The 14,081-nt window shown below is 34.8% G+C and overlaps 1 protein-coding gene across 1 annotated transcript in view; it reads left to right on the plus strand.

The window, feature by feature from the left end:
• The window catches only part of CFAP54 (cilia and flagella associated protein 54), a 361,147-nt gene that overhangs the window by 74,103 nt on the left and 272,963 nt on the right, over positions 1-14,081 (plus strand). The window contains exons 20-22 of the mRNA XM_017511466.2: positions 5,137-5,313; positions 9,083-9,175; positions 9,427-9,612. Of these exons, the coding sequence (XP_017366955.1) occupies positions 5,137-5,313; positions 9,083-9,175; positions 9,427-9,612 (456 nt within the window). The remainder of the gene's footprint in view (positions 1-5,136; positions 5,314-9,082; positions 9,176-9,426; positions 9,613-14,081) is intronic.

A 14,081-nucleotide genomic window follows, 5' to 3' on the forward strand; every position in this document is an offset into this window, starting at 1 on the left:
TTTTTGTGAAATGGAGTCTTGCTCTGTCGCCCAGGCTGGAGTGCAGTGGTGCAATCTCAGCTCACTGCAACCTCCGCCTCCTGGGTTCAAATGATTCTTCTGCCTCAGCCTCCCAAGTAGCTGGAACTACAGGCGCATGCTACCATGCCCAGCTAATTTTTAGTAGGGATGGGGTTTCACCATATTGGCCAGGCTGGTCTGAAACTCCTGACCTCGTGATCCATCTGCCTCGGCTTCCCAAAATGCTGGGAATACAGACATGAGTCACCACTCCCAGCCTAGACTTTTTTTCCTTTAAGTGATTTAAGGCTTTTGCATAGGAAAGTTCATCTAAGTTGCCTTTCCAAACTTCTTTTAACTGGGTTTTTTGTTAAGACAAGATAGCATAGTGGTTAGGAGCATAAGGGTCTTGGATTAGAGTTCTGGTTCTACCACTGATTGGCCGTATGACCTGTCAAGTTATTTATCCTTTCTTAAGTTTTAATTTCTTCATCTGTGAAACAGGGGTTCTTGGGAAGATTCAATGTAATGATGTATATAAAATGCTTAGTGTTTGGAACAGAGTAAGCAGTCAATAAATGTTAACCACTATTATTATTATTACTGTTTTTCATTCAGTTTTGTCATATCAGAACTATTATTATTTCTCTTTCACTTTAAGCACTCCGGGACATTCTTTTTGAACTTTTTGGTGCTTTAGATATATTTTCCTCCATCAGACTACACATTTCTTTCTGTTTTCTTTTAGATTTATCTTATTACTTGTATATTTTATTCTAAGCAATATTCCTTCTCAAGATTCCTGGATGTGACTTAATCTACTTTTCATCATTTTCTACAATGTACATTATAATGTTGAGAACCCAGAATATACCTCAGGGGGTCTACCAGATATGTAGGAAATATGGCACTTTCTCATTCCAGTCCTGTGATAGTTGTTTACATATGTCTTATTCACACCCTCAAGATTGCACTGCATCTTTCCATTAGTGTTTTGCTGCACGGTGGGCGCTAAGCCTGTGTCAAATGTATTTAACATCGATCTGTACTTATAAGCTTTGAGTAACTTTGGAAGAGAGGCAGGTTTCATTTTCTCTAATGGAAACTATATGCAAAGAAATTTACATTCAGACAAAAATACTTTGGACTTCAGTACAGTGGTTTTTGTGGCATATTGCAATGCAAACCACCATTGAAAGAACACTTAGAATTTATTTTCATTGTGAGTTGGTGTGCAAATCCCTTTCCATTGAGATTCCTTGGCCGAGTCCCTGTGATAGGTAAAGGCTCATATCTTCTTTCAAAGTTTCTAAACCTTTATAGTTTTTGAGGTACTGTGCTAGACAATGCAAGATGTGATTATATAGTTATTTTTGATTATCTGATATGTCATGGAAAGCCTATTTCTTGATCTCTGATTAGAGAATGGTTTGTCTATGTTTTGCAATTGTAACAGTTTAGTATCCTAGAGCATTGCTATTATAGACAACATTCAGGTCCATATTGGTAATACTTTCTCATGACTAAGTAGAATTGGTTTCAGGGGAATTTTTCCTTCTTGATGTTTTGGGGGATTTTCTGATGTTATTTCTTTTTTTCTAGTTGAAAAACCCCTTAAAAGCCCCAGGCACTTTTTCATAAACAGAATCTTATTAGCAGCTCAATAAATTGGCTTACTTAAATTAGGATTCCAGTTTTTAACTAGCGTTAGGGCTTGCCTTGAATTCTGTTAGGAAATTTATCTGATTTACCTAAATCAAGGGCTTTGTTATAAACTTTTCCTTTGTTACCTTTCACTTGAAACTTTAATACTTCTGTTAACTTATTTCAAATGGGGCCATGGGATCTGAGTTAGGGATCTAAAGTAAAATTGATCAAGAGCCAATGAGAACATTTTGAACATGCTATCTTAAAAGATATAATAAAGATCACCCTTCTTTTTCATCATTTCATGTGTCTTATATTCCAAACACATTGATTGAACTTAAAGAGATAAACAAAGCACTGTTCTTCCTGCCAATACACTCAACGTTTAGAGGGTATGGACAGTCAAGTACAGAGGTAGCATATTGTATAATACCTGGTAAAATAAAGATACTATATAATGAAAGAAATGGCTTATGTAAGTACCTGGGCTCTCTTGGAAGTTGTCAGAAGAGGTGATATATGTGTGGGTCTTAAAGCAAAGAGGACATAAGATGCTCCAGGAAGAGGGAATTGCATGGGCGATTCTGAGGCATGAAATAACAGCATTTTAGGAAATGAGTGATTTGTTTTTAATAGTTTCAGAGGTTCGGTTGGACAGAGAGATAGGTATGAGAGAGGGAAACAGTAGAAAGTGGGATAAGTCTAGAAAATGTAGTCATGATCAAAGTGAAAAGGGCTTTGGAAAAGCTTGCACTTTATCTGGCAACTATTAGAGGAACCATTGAAGAACTAGAAGACTGGAGGTTGAAGAGACTAGGGAGAGACTGGGAGAAAGGCGAGAGGGAAAAGGAGATTTACTCACCTGAATCAGTAGTTCCCAATTCTTGCCCTACTTTGGAATTATCCTTGGTGTTTGTAAATAATATAGATGTTCAAGCCCCACTCCTGGAGATTTTTATTTTGGGGTAGAAATGGACCATTCTTATTTTTCAATAAACTCCATAGGTGATACTGATCAACAGCCCAGGTAAGAAATGTCTATGTTATAGTCATGGCAGAACATAATATGTTTTACCCCAGTTGGATTCATTGATTTGCAGAAAGAAGATGCATTATATTCATTGATATATTGTTAGAATAAATGTATTAGTATTCTATGTGTTTTATTTAGGATATTTGCATTTATATCTGTAAAATGTAAGAAAAGTATTTGTAATTCTTACAAATATATCTGTAAAAAAAGAAGATGCAAGAATTAAGTCAGAAGGTGCTAGTGTCCAACTGGTTCACTGAAGCAGGAACTACCAAGACAAATTTTGAGATCAAATTTGGAGCCCAGAGAGGTTGGCTAGTCAGTTGATATGGGGGTCCAAGGCAGTTAGCTTGAATATCAGGGTCAGTGGGCCAGTGTTGCCAGTATATTTTACAGGCTCCGAACATAATCCCAAAGAAGGATATGTCTCCAAATTTCCAGGGGTAGTGGGGCATTGGTCTCTTTTCCCTGTGTTGCATAATTTTTCCTTAGGCTGATTTTATCTGTTCTTATGTAACATGAAATATCTCGGTCTCTACAGCTGTGATGCAAGTGAAGACACATTAATATTTAATGGTCAAAATATAATAGCTTTTAATCTCCTTTCTGTTCTAGTAGGACTTTCTCCCCTCAAAGTTTTTCCACAGCCTCTTAGGGAAATCCCCTTATCTTTTATGGCTCTGTCCTCTTCCTCATCGAAACTCTCACATTTTTTGTTGCCCTTCCAGGGAGTCCTGTTCTATAAAACAGCTGGTCTGTGTTTTTATGTGTAGCCATTTTTCAGATTGTTATCAAAGTTATAATAGTTTTATAAAATTATTTGAGAAGATATCTGTTCCTCTCTGTATTTGGAAACATTTAAAATGGCATAGGAATGATCAGATCTTTGGAATTAAAATATTTTGTTTATGAACTCATTTGAGCCTGGCACTTTTACATGAAATAATTTTTGGATAATGTTTCCAGTTTCTTCCATTATTGTTTCTGTGTTTTGGTTTCTTGCTTTTTGAGTTAATTTGCTAATGACTAATGATGTTGAACAACTTTTCATGTGCTTACTGGGTGTTTGTGTCTTTTCTGGAGAAATGTCTATTCAAATTATTTGCCCATATTTAAAAGGAGTTATTTGCCTTTTTATTATTGAGTTATAACAATTCTCAGTTATAACATTGCATATAATGCTGAATGCAAGCCTTTTATCAGACATTTGATTTTGAAAACACTTTCTCCTATTCTGTAGGCTGTCTTTTCACTTTCTTGATGGTATCCTTTGAAACACAAAAGTTTTTGATTCTGATAAAGTCAAACTTACCTACTTTTTCTCTTGTCATTGTGCTTTCTGTGTTCCAGAACACTTAAAGTGAAAGATTAATAATAATAGTCCTGATAGTCCTGATATGACAAAACAGAATGTTCCAGAGTGCTTAAAGTGAAAGAAAGAATAGTAGTAGTAATCGTGATTGTAATGTCTAACATTTATTGACTGCTTACTCTGTTCAAAACACTAAGCATTTTAAATGCATCATTGCATTAAATCTTCCAAACACCACTACCTAACTCGAGGTCACAAAGATTTGGTCATATATTTTCTTCTGAGAGTTTTATAATCTTAGCTCTTACATTTGAATGTATTATTCATTTTAAGTTACTATTTGTCTATAGTGTGAAATAGGAGTCCAGCTTTATTCTTTTGCATGTAATGTTTGATTGTCCCAGCACCATTTGTTGAAATGACTATTCTTTCACTTAATTTTAATCTTTACATGGGTTTTTACTTAGAACTCAGAGAGTCTTTGCCTTTTAATTTAATTTAAAAGAAAGTGTAACCCATTTACATGCATTATTATTGCTTACATATTTAGCCCTACTTTTGAAATGTTATTTAGGCCAGATTTTTATATTTCTCCTTTGTTTTATGTGTTATCTCTCTGTGTATAATCTTTTAACAAAGTGGTTGCCTTTCCATCAGTTTCACAGAATGTGTTTTTTCTATTTTATTTCTTCTTGCTGATAGAAAGAAACTCTCAATAATACTTATTTCATAAACCACATATACCAATATTTGAGAGTCACGCTTCAGTTGAATTAGGGTGTATGTATAATTCATCAGCATAAATGATGATGGTGTTATAAACTTTTAAGGACAATGAAATATGATGGTAGATACTTAGAATATTCAATTCAAAATATAATGTCTCATATTCATGTATAATAATAATGATAAACATATAAGATATATAAATATGATGCCATTGGTGATCATGATTAACCTTATTTAGTAGGCATCTTTCACTTTTGCAAAATCATTAAATAGTTGAAACAGACATGTATATATTTGAGCCTCTGAGGCTCAAAAAATACATATGAAAAGATAATATTGAATTATAGAATTCTATAAACGTGAATAGAGTTCAAGCTCTTGACATGTATTTTTCTATTTTCATATTTCATTATAGGAAGCATATTCTTTAATTGAGAGGATTGAAGCTGAACAAAATGCCCTGTATTCCTATCAGAAATATTTGGAAAGTTCAAAAAGAAAGAAAAGCAGAGTCCCTCCTCCACCTATCCTGCTGTCTCGAACTCACTGTTCTGTGACACTCAAACCTGCTCCATTTACTTCAGAGGTTAAGGTATGGTGTCCAGTATGATTTTTGCCTCATGCAAAACAACATAAGTACTTTTATGCCTACTATGGTTCATACTTTGATTGCTTTCAGGAACTGGATAGTCATATTTATAAACACTGAACACTGGATTAATATTCCAAGTCTTATTTATACTTTGTTTCTTCATGACATATTACCCCTGATGCTGTTATATTTATGATATGTTCTGTATAGCATTGCTATGCCTAAATATACTGTTAGAAGAAACAGTAGAGAAGCACCTCCTTGTGAGTATCCTTGTCACCATGACACACCATACGCTGACATCCTCGTATGCTCAAGATTGAAGTCTTACTTATAGTGGAATCAGACATTTGAAGAGGGTAGAAGTTGCTTTCAGAGACAGTGACAGATATGAAGCAGCAGAGTGTGGAAATTTGGAGGTGATGAGTCTAGAGGTTCTGCCCAAAGTCTTTCCAATTAAATGTAGATTCTTTCAATGCAAACATAGGAACTCCAACCATATTATAAACCGTACATCTTTGTGTGTTTATTGGAGGATGAGCTTTTTCTCCCATCTCTGATGCCTCAGAACTTGGCCTGTATGTGACTGAAACTTGAAATTAAGTTTCTTCACAAGAATTTGGTTCTACCTAATTTATATTTTACAAACTACACTTTCCTCTTTAAGATGATCAACAACATGCTCTTTGATGTTATATAAAAATAAAGTTTTATCTTTGATTCTCTTTAGGATGTCCTGCTTGAAGTTATGTCAACTTGGTATAGTAGAGAGAATACAGGCTTTGGAGTCAGATTTAGGTTTATAATTCTAGCTCCAACCTTTTCTGGAAGTCTGACCTTAGGAAAGTTAAATATATTTTCTGAGTTTTTTTTTTTTTTTAATTTGGAAAGTTTTTTTTCTTTGAAAATTAAATGAGATAATGTATCATATTTTTGGCATATTAACTGATATCTTTCCACTTCTTGTTTTAAACATAAGTAGTAAAGCTTACTCAAAAACTTGTAATCCCAGTACTTTGGGAGGATGAGGTAGGTGGATTACCTGAGGTCAGGGGTTTGAGATCATCTTGGCCAACATGGTGAAACTCTGTCTCTACTAAAAATACAAAAAATTAGCCAGGCGTTGTGGTGGGCACCTGTAATCCCAGCTACTTAGGAGGCTGAGGCAGGAGAATCGTTTGAACCTGGGAGGCAGAGGTTGGAGTGAGCTGAGATCACACCACTGTACTCCAGCCTGGGTGACAGAGTGAGATTCTGTCTTTAAAAAAAAAAAAAAAAAAAAGGAATGAAGTGATAGACTGTGATTACATTATTTGGTGATTTTTTTTGTGTGTGTGTGGATTCTGTCCAATGAGCATTTATTGAGAGCCTATAATCTGTCAAGCTCTGTTTGAGGTAATTGAGGCATAAAGATAATATGGATTAAATGTGCTTGCATTCTTTGAGGAACTTCAGACGATTGGCAAATGGACATCAGTGACAACTGATAACAACCTTCATAATGCTTTATAATTGGGAGAGTAGGGGAATAGAAGTGACATTCATTTTGTACCTAACCATTCTGTGATAAATGCATTATTGCTATTGCTAGTGCTTTTAAAATTAAACTTTGGATTTTTGAAATCTGTTTAAGAACAGAACTTCATTGATTTTGGAAAATTAGTACAGAATTAAGATCATGTGATTTACCAAGTGTTTTTGTTTGCTTTTATTCAAATATTTGGGTTTCTTTAACCAAAATTTTATTCTTTATATACTTCAATTTAGTGATTATTTTATTTCATAATACTTGGAAGTAGGAAGATAGAAGAGTCTCATATTTGGCCTGTAGTTTTAAGACTCATCAATGAGCACATTATAGGAAGTTTGTATGTATTATGCATATTAAGAATTCCAGGAAATTATTACCATCTGTTACCTTCTCAACACTAGATGGTGCTATGGGCTTAAATAAGTTTTCTGGTTCGAGGCTTCAGCCATCTTTTGTTTTCTCAAAATCTCTTGTTGAGGCATTCATTTCATTAAAATCTACTTTTATAGTTGAAAATTCTAATGTTATTTACATTACGTGTAAACTCTTCTAAAGTTAGTGCTGATTTGTTCATGATATCTTTACCCTTATGTAGATTCTAATTACAGATTGTTTCTTAGAGTTACACAAATAAGATGTCTTCGTCTGTGGAACAAAATAAAAATATAAAGTTAGCTTGTAAAAATGCTTTTAGAGAGAATTTTATCCTCCAAATTCTGGTTTATATAATAGAACTTGGAGCAATAATGATGTAAGTTATAGCACATAGTCTTTCTGCTGTTTTTCTTCTTTGAAAATGATATCTTTTTGCATGAGAAATCAAAGGAAGTTAGTTTTGCATATTTTTTTTCTGAGATTCATCTGATTTTTCTTTTTTTTTTTTAAACCCTGCCCTCCAGCTTCCAGGTTCCTTCTGTGTTCCCTTTTTCCTGTTCTGCCTTTGACTAGTGCTTTTTAATCAGTTGTGCATATCACAATCAGTTGAGAAATACTCCTTTGGAAATACAAAGATTTAGACACTTGCACCAGAAATTCTAATTCATTGAAGTTAGACAGGATTGGGTATCTGTAATTTATGAAAATGGTTGATTCTGCCCAAATTTGTATTTCAAAGAAGTGATTCTGGAGCACAGTCAGGGTTGAGAACCACTTGTGTTAATTGGACATCGTTAGTATTTTCCTGTTGACCTGGAGGAAGGAGTAGCAGACACAAGCTGTAAGAGGTAGTTGCTTCTTAGAGACAGTGGCATTTTTCCTTCTTTCTAGCTTGCCTTGTTGTTTAGGAGTTGCCTCTGGGAAGAAGGTAATGACATAGCCATGACCCCTACAACCCCCAGTAGTATGGCTCGTTCATAATACTACACCCTCAGGTGTCACCTACCTCCCTTTTTCTCTATAGGGAGAAAAGTTCATTCCAATAATGAATTGTCATTATCTTGACACCTTGGCAAAAGGATCATTGTCTAAGCGTTTACTCAAGATTAAGTTGAGTTGTTGCTTTGGGATTTACATTTTGTGTTTGATTTATGTCTAATTTTTATATTCAAAATATAACAAACTAGATATAATGTTTCAGAAAATGTATAAATTGGAGAAAAAATTGACCCATTAACTACCTGTCATCTTACCATTTTATCATCCAAATCCTACTGCTGTTCTTATTTAGGGGTGTTTTCTTCCAGGCTTTTTCATATGTATTTTTACATTTTATTTAAAATATTAGATTTTAATGACTTGCTTCTCTTACCACTTGCTTTTTGTGTCATACGTTATCATATAAAATATGAAAATCATTTGAGTGTTGGCCTTCTTTTTTTCCACGAAGACTAAGTCATTTTAGGAGTCAACCCCAGCCAGTGTCTGTCTGATGTTGGGCAAAATTATTTAACATCTCTGTACCTCCATTTCCTGTGAAGCAAAATGACAATAGTAACCCCATCTCATAGAGTTGTACATATTAGAAAATATCTGTAAATTTCTTAACAGTACTTAGCAGTAGGAACTGTTCAATTAATGGTGGTTAAAATAATTAATAGTGAATAATATTTTAGTCTCGATTGTCCCGGTAAACTAGCTAAGGTTACTTTTACTTTTTAAAAATTAAACCTAAATATATTTGTAAACTTGAATTTCATGTTTTAAAACTTGAATAGTTAGATTTTTATTTAGAAAAGTTTTCTTTTGCTACATTGATATTAAAGAATGCCTTTTAAACAGGGTCATTTCTCTCCTCTGCAGGTCTCTTGGTACTGCATTTTGGGTTGCAAAGCAGAAGGAAGTTATGGAAAAGTACGGCTAAACAATAATCATCTCCCAAATTCAGGAGAAGCGGTATGTCAAATTCAATGTCAGGAGATCTTACTATGATAATTATGATGATATTAAATTATTATGATAATTAAATTTTTTGATGAAGTCATTGTTTTGGTGAATCTCTCTAATTTCTACTTGAATCATAACTAAAATTCAACAGTGACTAAGAAAAGTGTTTTTTTTTAAATAGAAGGTTTACTTAATTGTATTTAAAAAGTCATGTTATTTTAATTTTCCATGTATAACTTGAAATATATTTTTCTTAATAGATACCAGCTGACGGTAAAAGCATTTTCGAAGTGAAAGGTTTAGAAACCAATGAAAAATATGTATTTGCAGTTGCTGCCTATTCTAATAATGGAAAGCTTGTTGGGGGTGCTATTGGGGAGACAACTAAACCAATTCTGATTTATCCACCTCTTTCAACTATTACTGCTCGGATGTTCCTCACACAGGTAGAAGAGATTTCTGCTCATTTTTCTGCTATGTTTCTCTTAAGCAGTTACGAAGTAATTTTTGATGGAAATAAAAATCACAGCAGATATTCTAAACCTCCTTTAACATGTATTTTCCATTACTACTGTTTTGTCTTATAAAATAGGAATCATTCCTTCTCAGTGAATTTGCTTTTTGACAATAACATTTTTTTTCCTGGATTACAAATGTAACACATATATATTAATTTTAGAAATGCTGAAAAATACTGAAATGCACGAAGAAGAAATAAATGTACGTGTTATCCTGTCATCCAGAGTAGCAGAGTTCTTACCCTGGGGCAATTTTGTCAATGTCTAGAGAAATTTTTGGTTGTCACAAACCAGAAGGGTGCTACTGACATCTAGTGAGTAGAGGCCAGGGAGTCTGATAAACACCCTACAATGTTCATGATAGCCCCCATAGCAGAGAATTATCCAGCATAAAATGTCGGTGGTGTCAAGACTGAGAAACCCTAATCCAGAGATATTCTTTTATTTTTGTGTATATATATGCCTGTTGATCTAATTAGTACATATATATATATATATACATGCATACACATATGTATATGAACTTATGTACAACATATAATTTTAATCATAGTATATGTATTATTTTACATCCTGATATTTTCACTTAACATATAATTGACATTTCTCTATTCCGTTAAGTATTCTTCAAGAGCAATTTTGAATGGTTCCATGGTATTGAATCTTATGGCTATATGATAGTTTGCTAATAATTCTCCATTGCTAAACATCTAGATGTTTTCTAGTCTTTTGCTATTATAAACAAAGCTATGCTGCATATCTTTGTATATAAATCTTTATCTACATCCATCATTACTTTCTTTGGATAAATTTATAAAAGTAAAACTGGGTCAGTAGAGGCAGACAGACCTGAGTTCAAATTCCAGCTCCTCAGAGTAGCCGTGTGATAGTGGACAAGTAATTTTCATCTGTGAAGCAGGGGTAATAGTAGTAGCTACTTCCTGAGGTATGATGAGTATTAAATGGAATTATGCTTAGCAAATATTTAATGATAGCACTTATCACACAGTAGGCACTGAATAAATAGTATCATTTTTAGTTAGGGATATACTGATGAATAAATACTTTTGCTGAAATAGTTGTTGCCTGACTTAAAACATATCACCAGTGAAGAGGATGCTGGAAAGAGTGACTTATTGACCTAGCTCCCAAGGATCTAATTTTAAGCCTATTGTTGTCTGTAGAGCTGATGGCTCTTCTAAATTTTGTTATGCTATTTTTCTCTTAATAGTTGATTAATATTATAAGTTAAGATCTTAGTGGCAATTTACATATCATATTTTTCAAAGAAAATTAAATTGAGAGAATTACTAGGATTTGTCTAGTATTGGTTTAGCATGTCATACTGGCTCATGGTTTTCTGATGTTTTGATATCTTTGGAATCTAATATATTCCCTAATTTGCAGTGATGGAGTTATTGTGAGGAACTGAATATTTCATCAAGGCCTAATTTTTCTCCAGGGAGTGGTTTGACTCTTGGGCTTAATCTGGCAGAACTTTCATTGAAAGTTAATAAAACTAAGTCAGAGCTATACTGCTGGGATAATGAGAAGTGTCATGAAGTAATGACCTGTGTTTTTTTACTGACACTATATTTGCAGTTCTGTAGTTCATTTATGATGGTTTATGAACATTCTGTCTCATAATGTGAAGTGGCTAAAGCAAACCTTTCTCACTTATTAAACCTTCTTAATTTACAACTTAAGTTTAAGCTTTTAAGCTTCAGCAAGTTAATGTACCTCTATTTTGTAAGTGCAATCTAATTTTCCTGAGAGTGGCTAGTTTCTAGTTTCAGGACAGTTCTTTTCTTAAAACATATTATTATTAATATCTGGTAGTAAAGCATGGAGACATTTCACTAAATGCTGTGATTAACTTGGCTTTTGGGACTTTAGGTTGTACTTTTACTCAGCATTATTCTGTAAACATTAATAAAATCAAGTGAATCTTTACTAGGTTTTCTCTAAATGTAGAAGGCTATTAGTTTGGTCTATCTGGAATTTTTTTTTTTTTTTTTGAGCAACCTTTTTGAATTATACATTTTCTAAGGCTATTTTTCTCTTGTTTTCAGACTATGTCTTTTTATTCCTCCTCATTAAGTAGAAAATGACTAGATAATATGATATAAATATAGAAAAGTAGAAATCTGTGAGCAGGATTCTGATCTTGACCTTGGAGACTGATTTTAGGCCAATTGTTTGGCCTCAATTTTCCTATCTGTAAAATAGGTGTAAGATAAAATGCAATATTCTGGTGAATTGTTGGACTACTAAATCAAATAGTGAGTGGACACAATGCCTTACTGAGATAAGGAAAGGAGAAATGTCATTTATTTAAAAACTACTGTGTACCAGACATTTAAAATTTATTATCCCACTTATTACAATAACTCCATGAGGTAGTATGATTACTTTCATTTTAGAGTTGAGGGAACAGGTTAATTTAATCTTTTCTTTACCAATCCCATGGTATTCCTAAAAGGGTGTCTCAGGGAGGTTAAGAAATGTACTCAGAGTTGCTCAGGTAGCAGATGTCAAGCTTGAATCTTGGACCAGCTCATGCCTTTCAACAGCTCTGTCCAGGTTCCAGGAAGTCATGTATTGGACATCTAACATGTGCCAAGTCTTCCAGAGCCTGCGTTTCTCCAATCTATTAAGTGACCCTCTGCTCCTTAGAGAGCTCCTCTCCTCTTTAACCATCTTCCTTCCCTTTCACTGTCTTTATCTTTCTCTATCAATTTTCTTTTTATTCTCTCCCTGTGTTCGTATTAATTAGCAGATCTCCATGATTTATATTGGCAGTAGAGTTTGATGTTGGAACATGAATGCTTTGTCAGCAATCACGATGGTGAAAGGTAAAAAGGAAATGAAGTTCACACATCTCTCACTTTGTATGTGAATTCTTTTTTTTTTTTTTTGAGATGGAGTCTTGCTCTGTTGCCCAGACTGGAGTGCTGTAGTGCGATCTTAGCTCACTGCAACCTCCACCTCCCAGGTTCAAGCAATTCTCTGCCTCAGCCTCCCGAGTAGCTGGATTACAGTCACCCACCACCACACCCAGCTAATTTTTTGTATTTTTAGTATAGACAGGGTTTCCCCATCTTGGCCAGGCTGGTCTTGAATTCCTGACCTCATGATTCACCCACCTCAGCCTCCCAAAGTGCTGGGATTACAAGCGTGAACCACCATACCTGTCACTGTATGCAAATTCATTAAAACCCATTATTAACCAAAAGCACTTTGATAATGGTTTGCCTTTTGTCTCTTTTATTTTTTATTTAAAAAAAAAAATAGGCCTGGTGTGATGGCTCACGCCTGTAATCCCAGCACTTCAGGAGACTGAGGCAGGCGGATTACTTGAGCTCAGAATTCAAGACCAGCCTGGACAACATGGTGAAACCCCAACTCTATTAAAAATACAAAAATTAACTAGACATGGTGGCATGCACCTGTAATCCCAGTGACTTGGAAGGCTGAGGTGGGAGGATTGGTTGGGCCCGGGAGGTGCCAGCCTGGGTGACACAGTGAGTACCTGTCTCAAAAAAAAAAAAGTTTCAGGTAAAGAAATCATCTCCAATTTTAAAGCTCTTTTTAACTCTTCTTTTCCCTCTCATCCTCTAACTGAAGATTACCGCTCTTTCCACTCATCTATTTATGGATGAATCATTTAGTCAGTGTTTATCTTGTGCCAGGTTATATGCTAGATATAATCATTTCATCCTTTAAAATATGCCTTTTATCAATCTCATTACCATGACAGTAGCACTTGTTTAGCTAATTCTGCCTTAGGGTTTCAGTTAAGACCCTGTTTGCAAGTCATGGAAGCAGCCTAGCTTGGGGTAATGCAGCTAGGCGCTGTCAATGCAGCGGAGTACAGGCAGCTCTAGGTCTCATACCTCTAGTTCTTTCTGGTATGTTTGCTTTCTTGTATTTCTCTAAAGATTGGCTTTTGTTACTTCTCCACCTTTGGAGGAAAGATGGCAGTTCCTGAGTTTTTATATATTCCTCAATTTCAGCTATAAACAGAGAATAGCTGACTGGCTCCTAAATGTGGTTCCAAATTCCTGGGAAAGAGAATGTGATTGGCCCACCCAGCATAATAAAGCGTCTGATCTTTTTTTTTTTTTTTTTTTTTTTAGATGGTCTCACTCTGTCACCCAGGCTGGAATGCCACTGATCTTATTTGTGATGTTTGACAACCGGCTTGTAACTTGTTTTTATTTATTTATTTACTTTCTTTGAGACAGAGTCTCACTCTGTCGCCCAGGAGTGGTGGAGTGCAGTGGTACAGTCTCAGCTCACTGCAACTTCTGCCTCCCGAGTTCAAGTGATTCTCCTGCCTCAGCCTTCTGTGTAGCTGGGATTACAGGCCTGCGCCACCACACCTGGCTGATTTT

The sequence above is a fragment of the Cebus imitator genome, unplaced genomic scaffold, assembly GCF_001604975.1.
Source record: "Cebus imitator isolate Cc_AM_T3 unplaced genomic scaffold, Cebus_imitator-1.0 Scaffold18, whole genome shotgun sequence".
Classification (NCBI taxonomy): Eukaryota; Metazoa; Chordata; class Mammalia; order Primates; family Cebidae; genus Cebus; species Cebus imitator.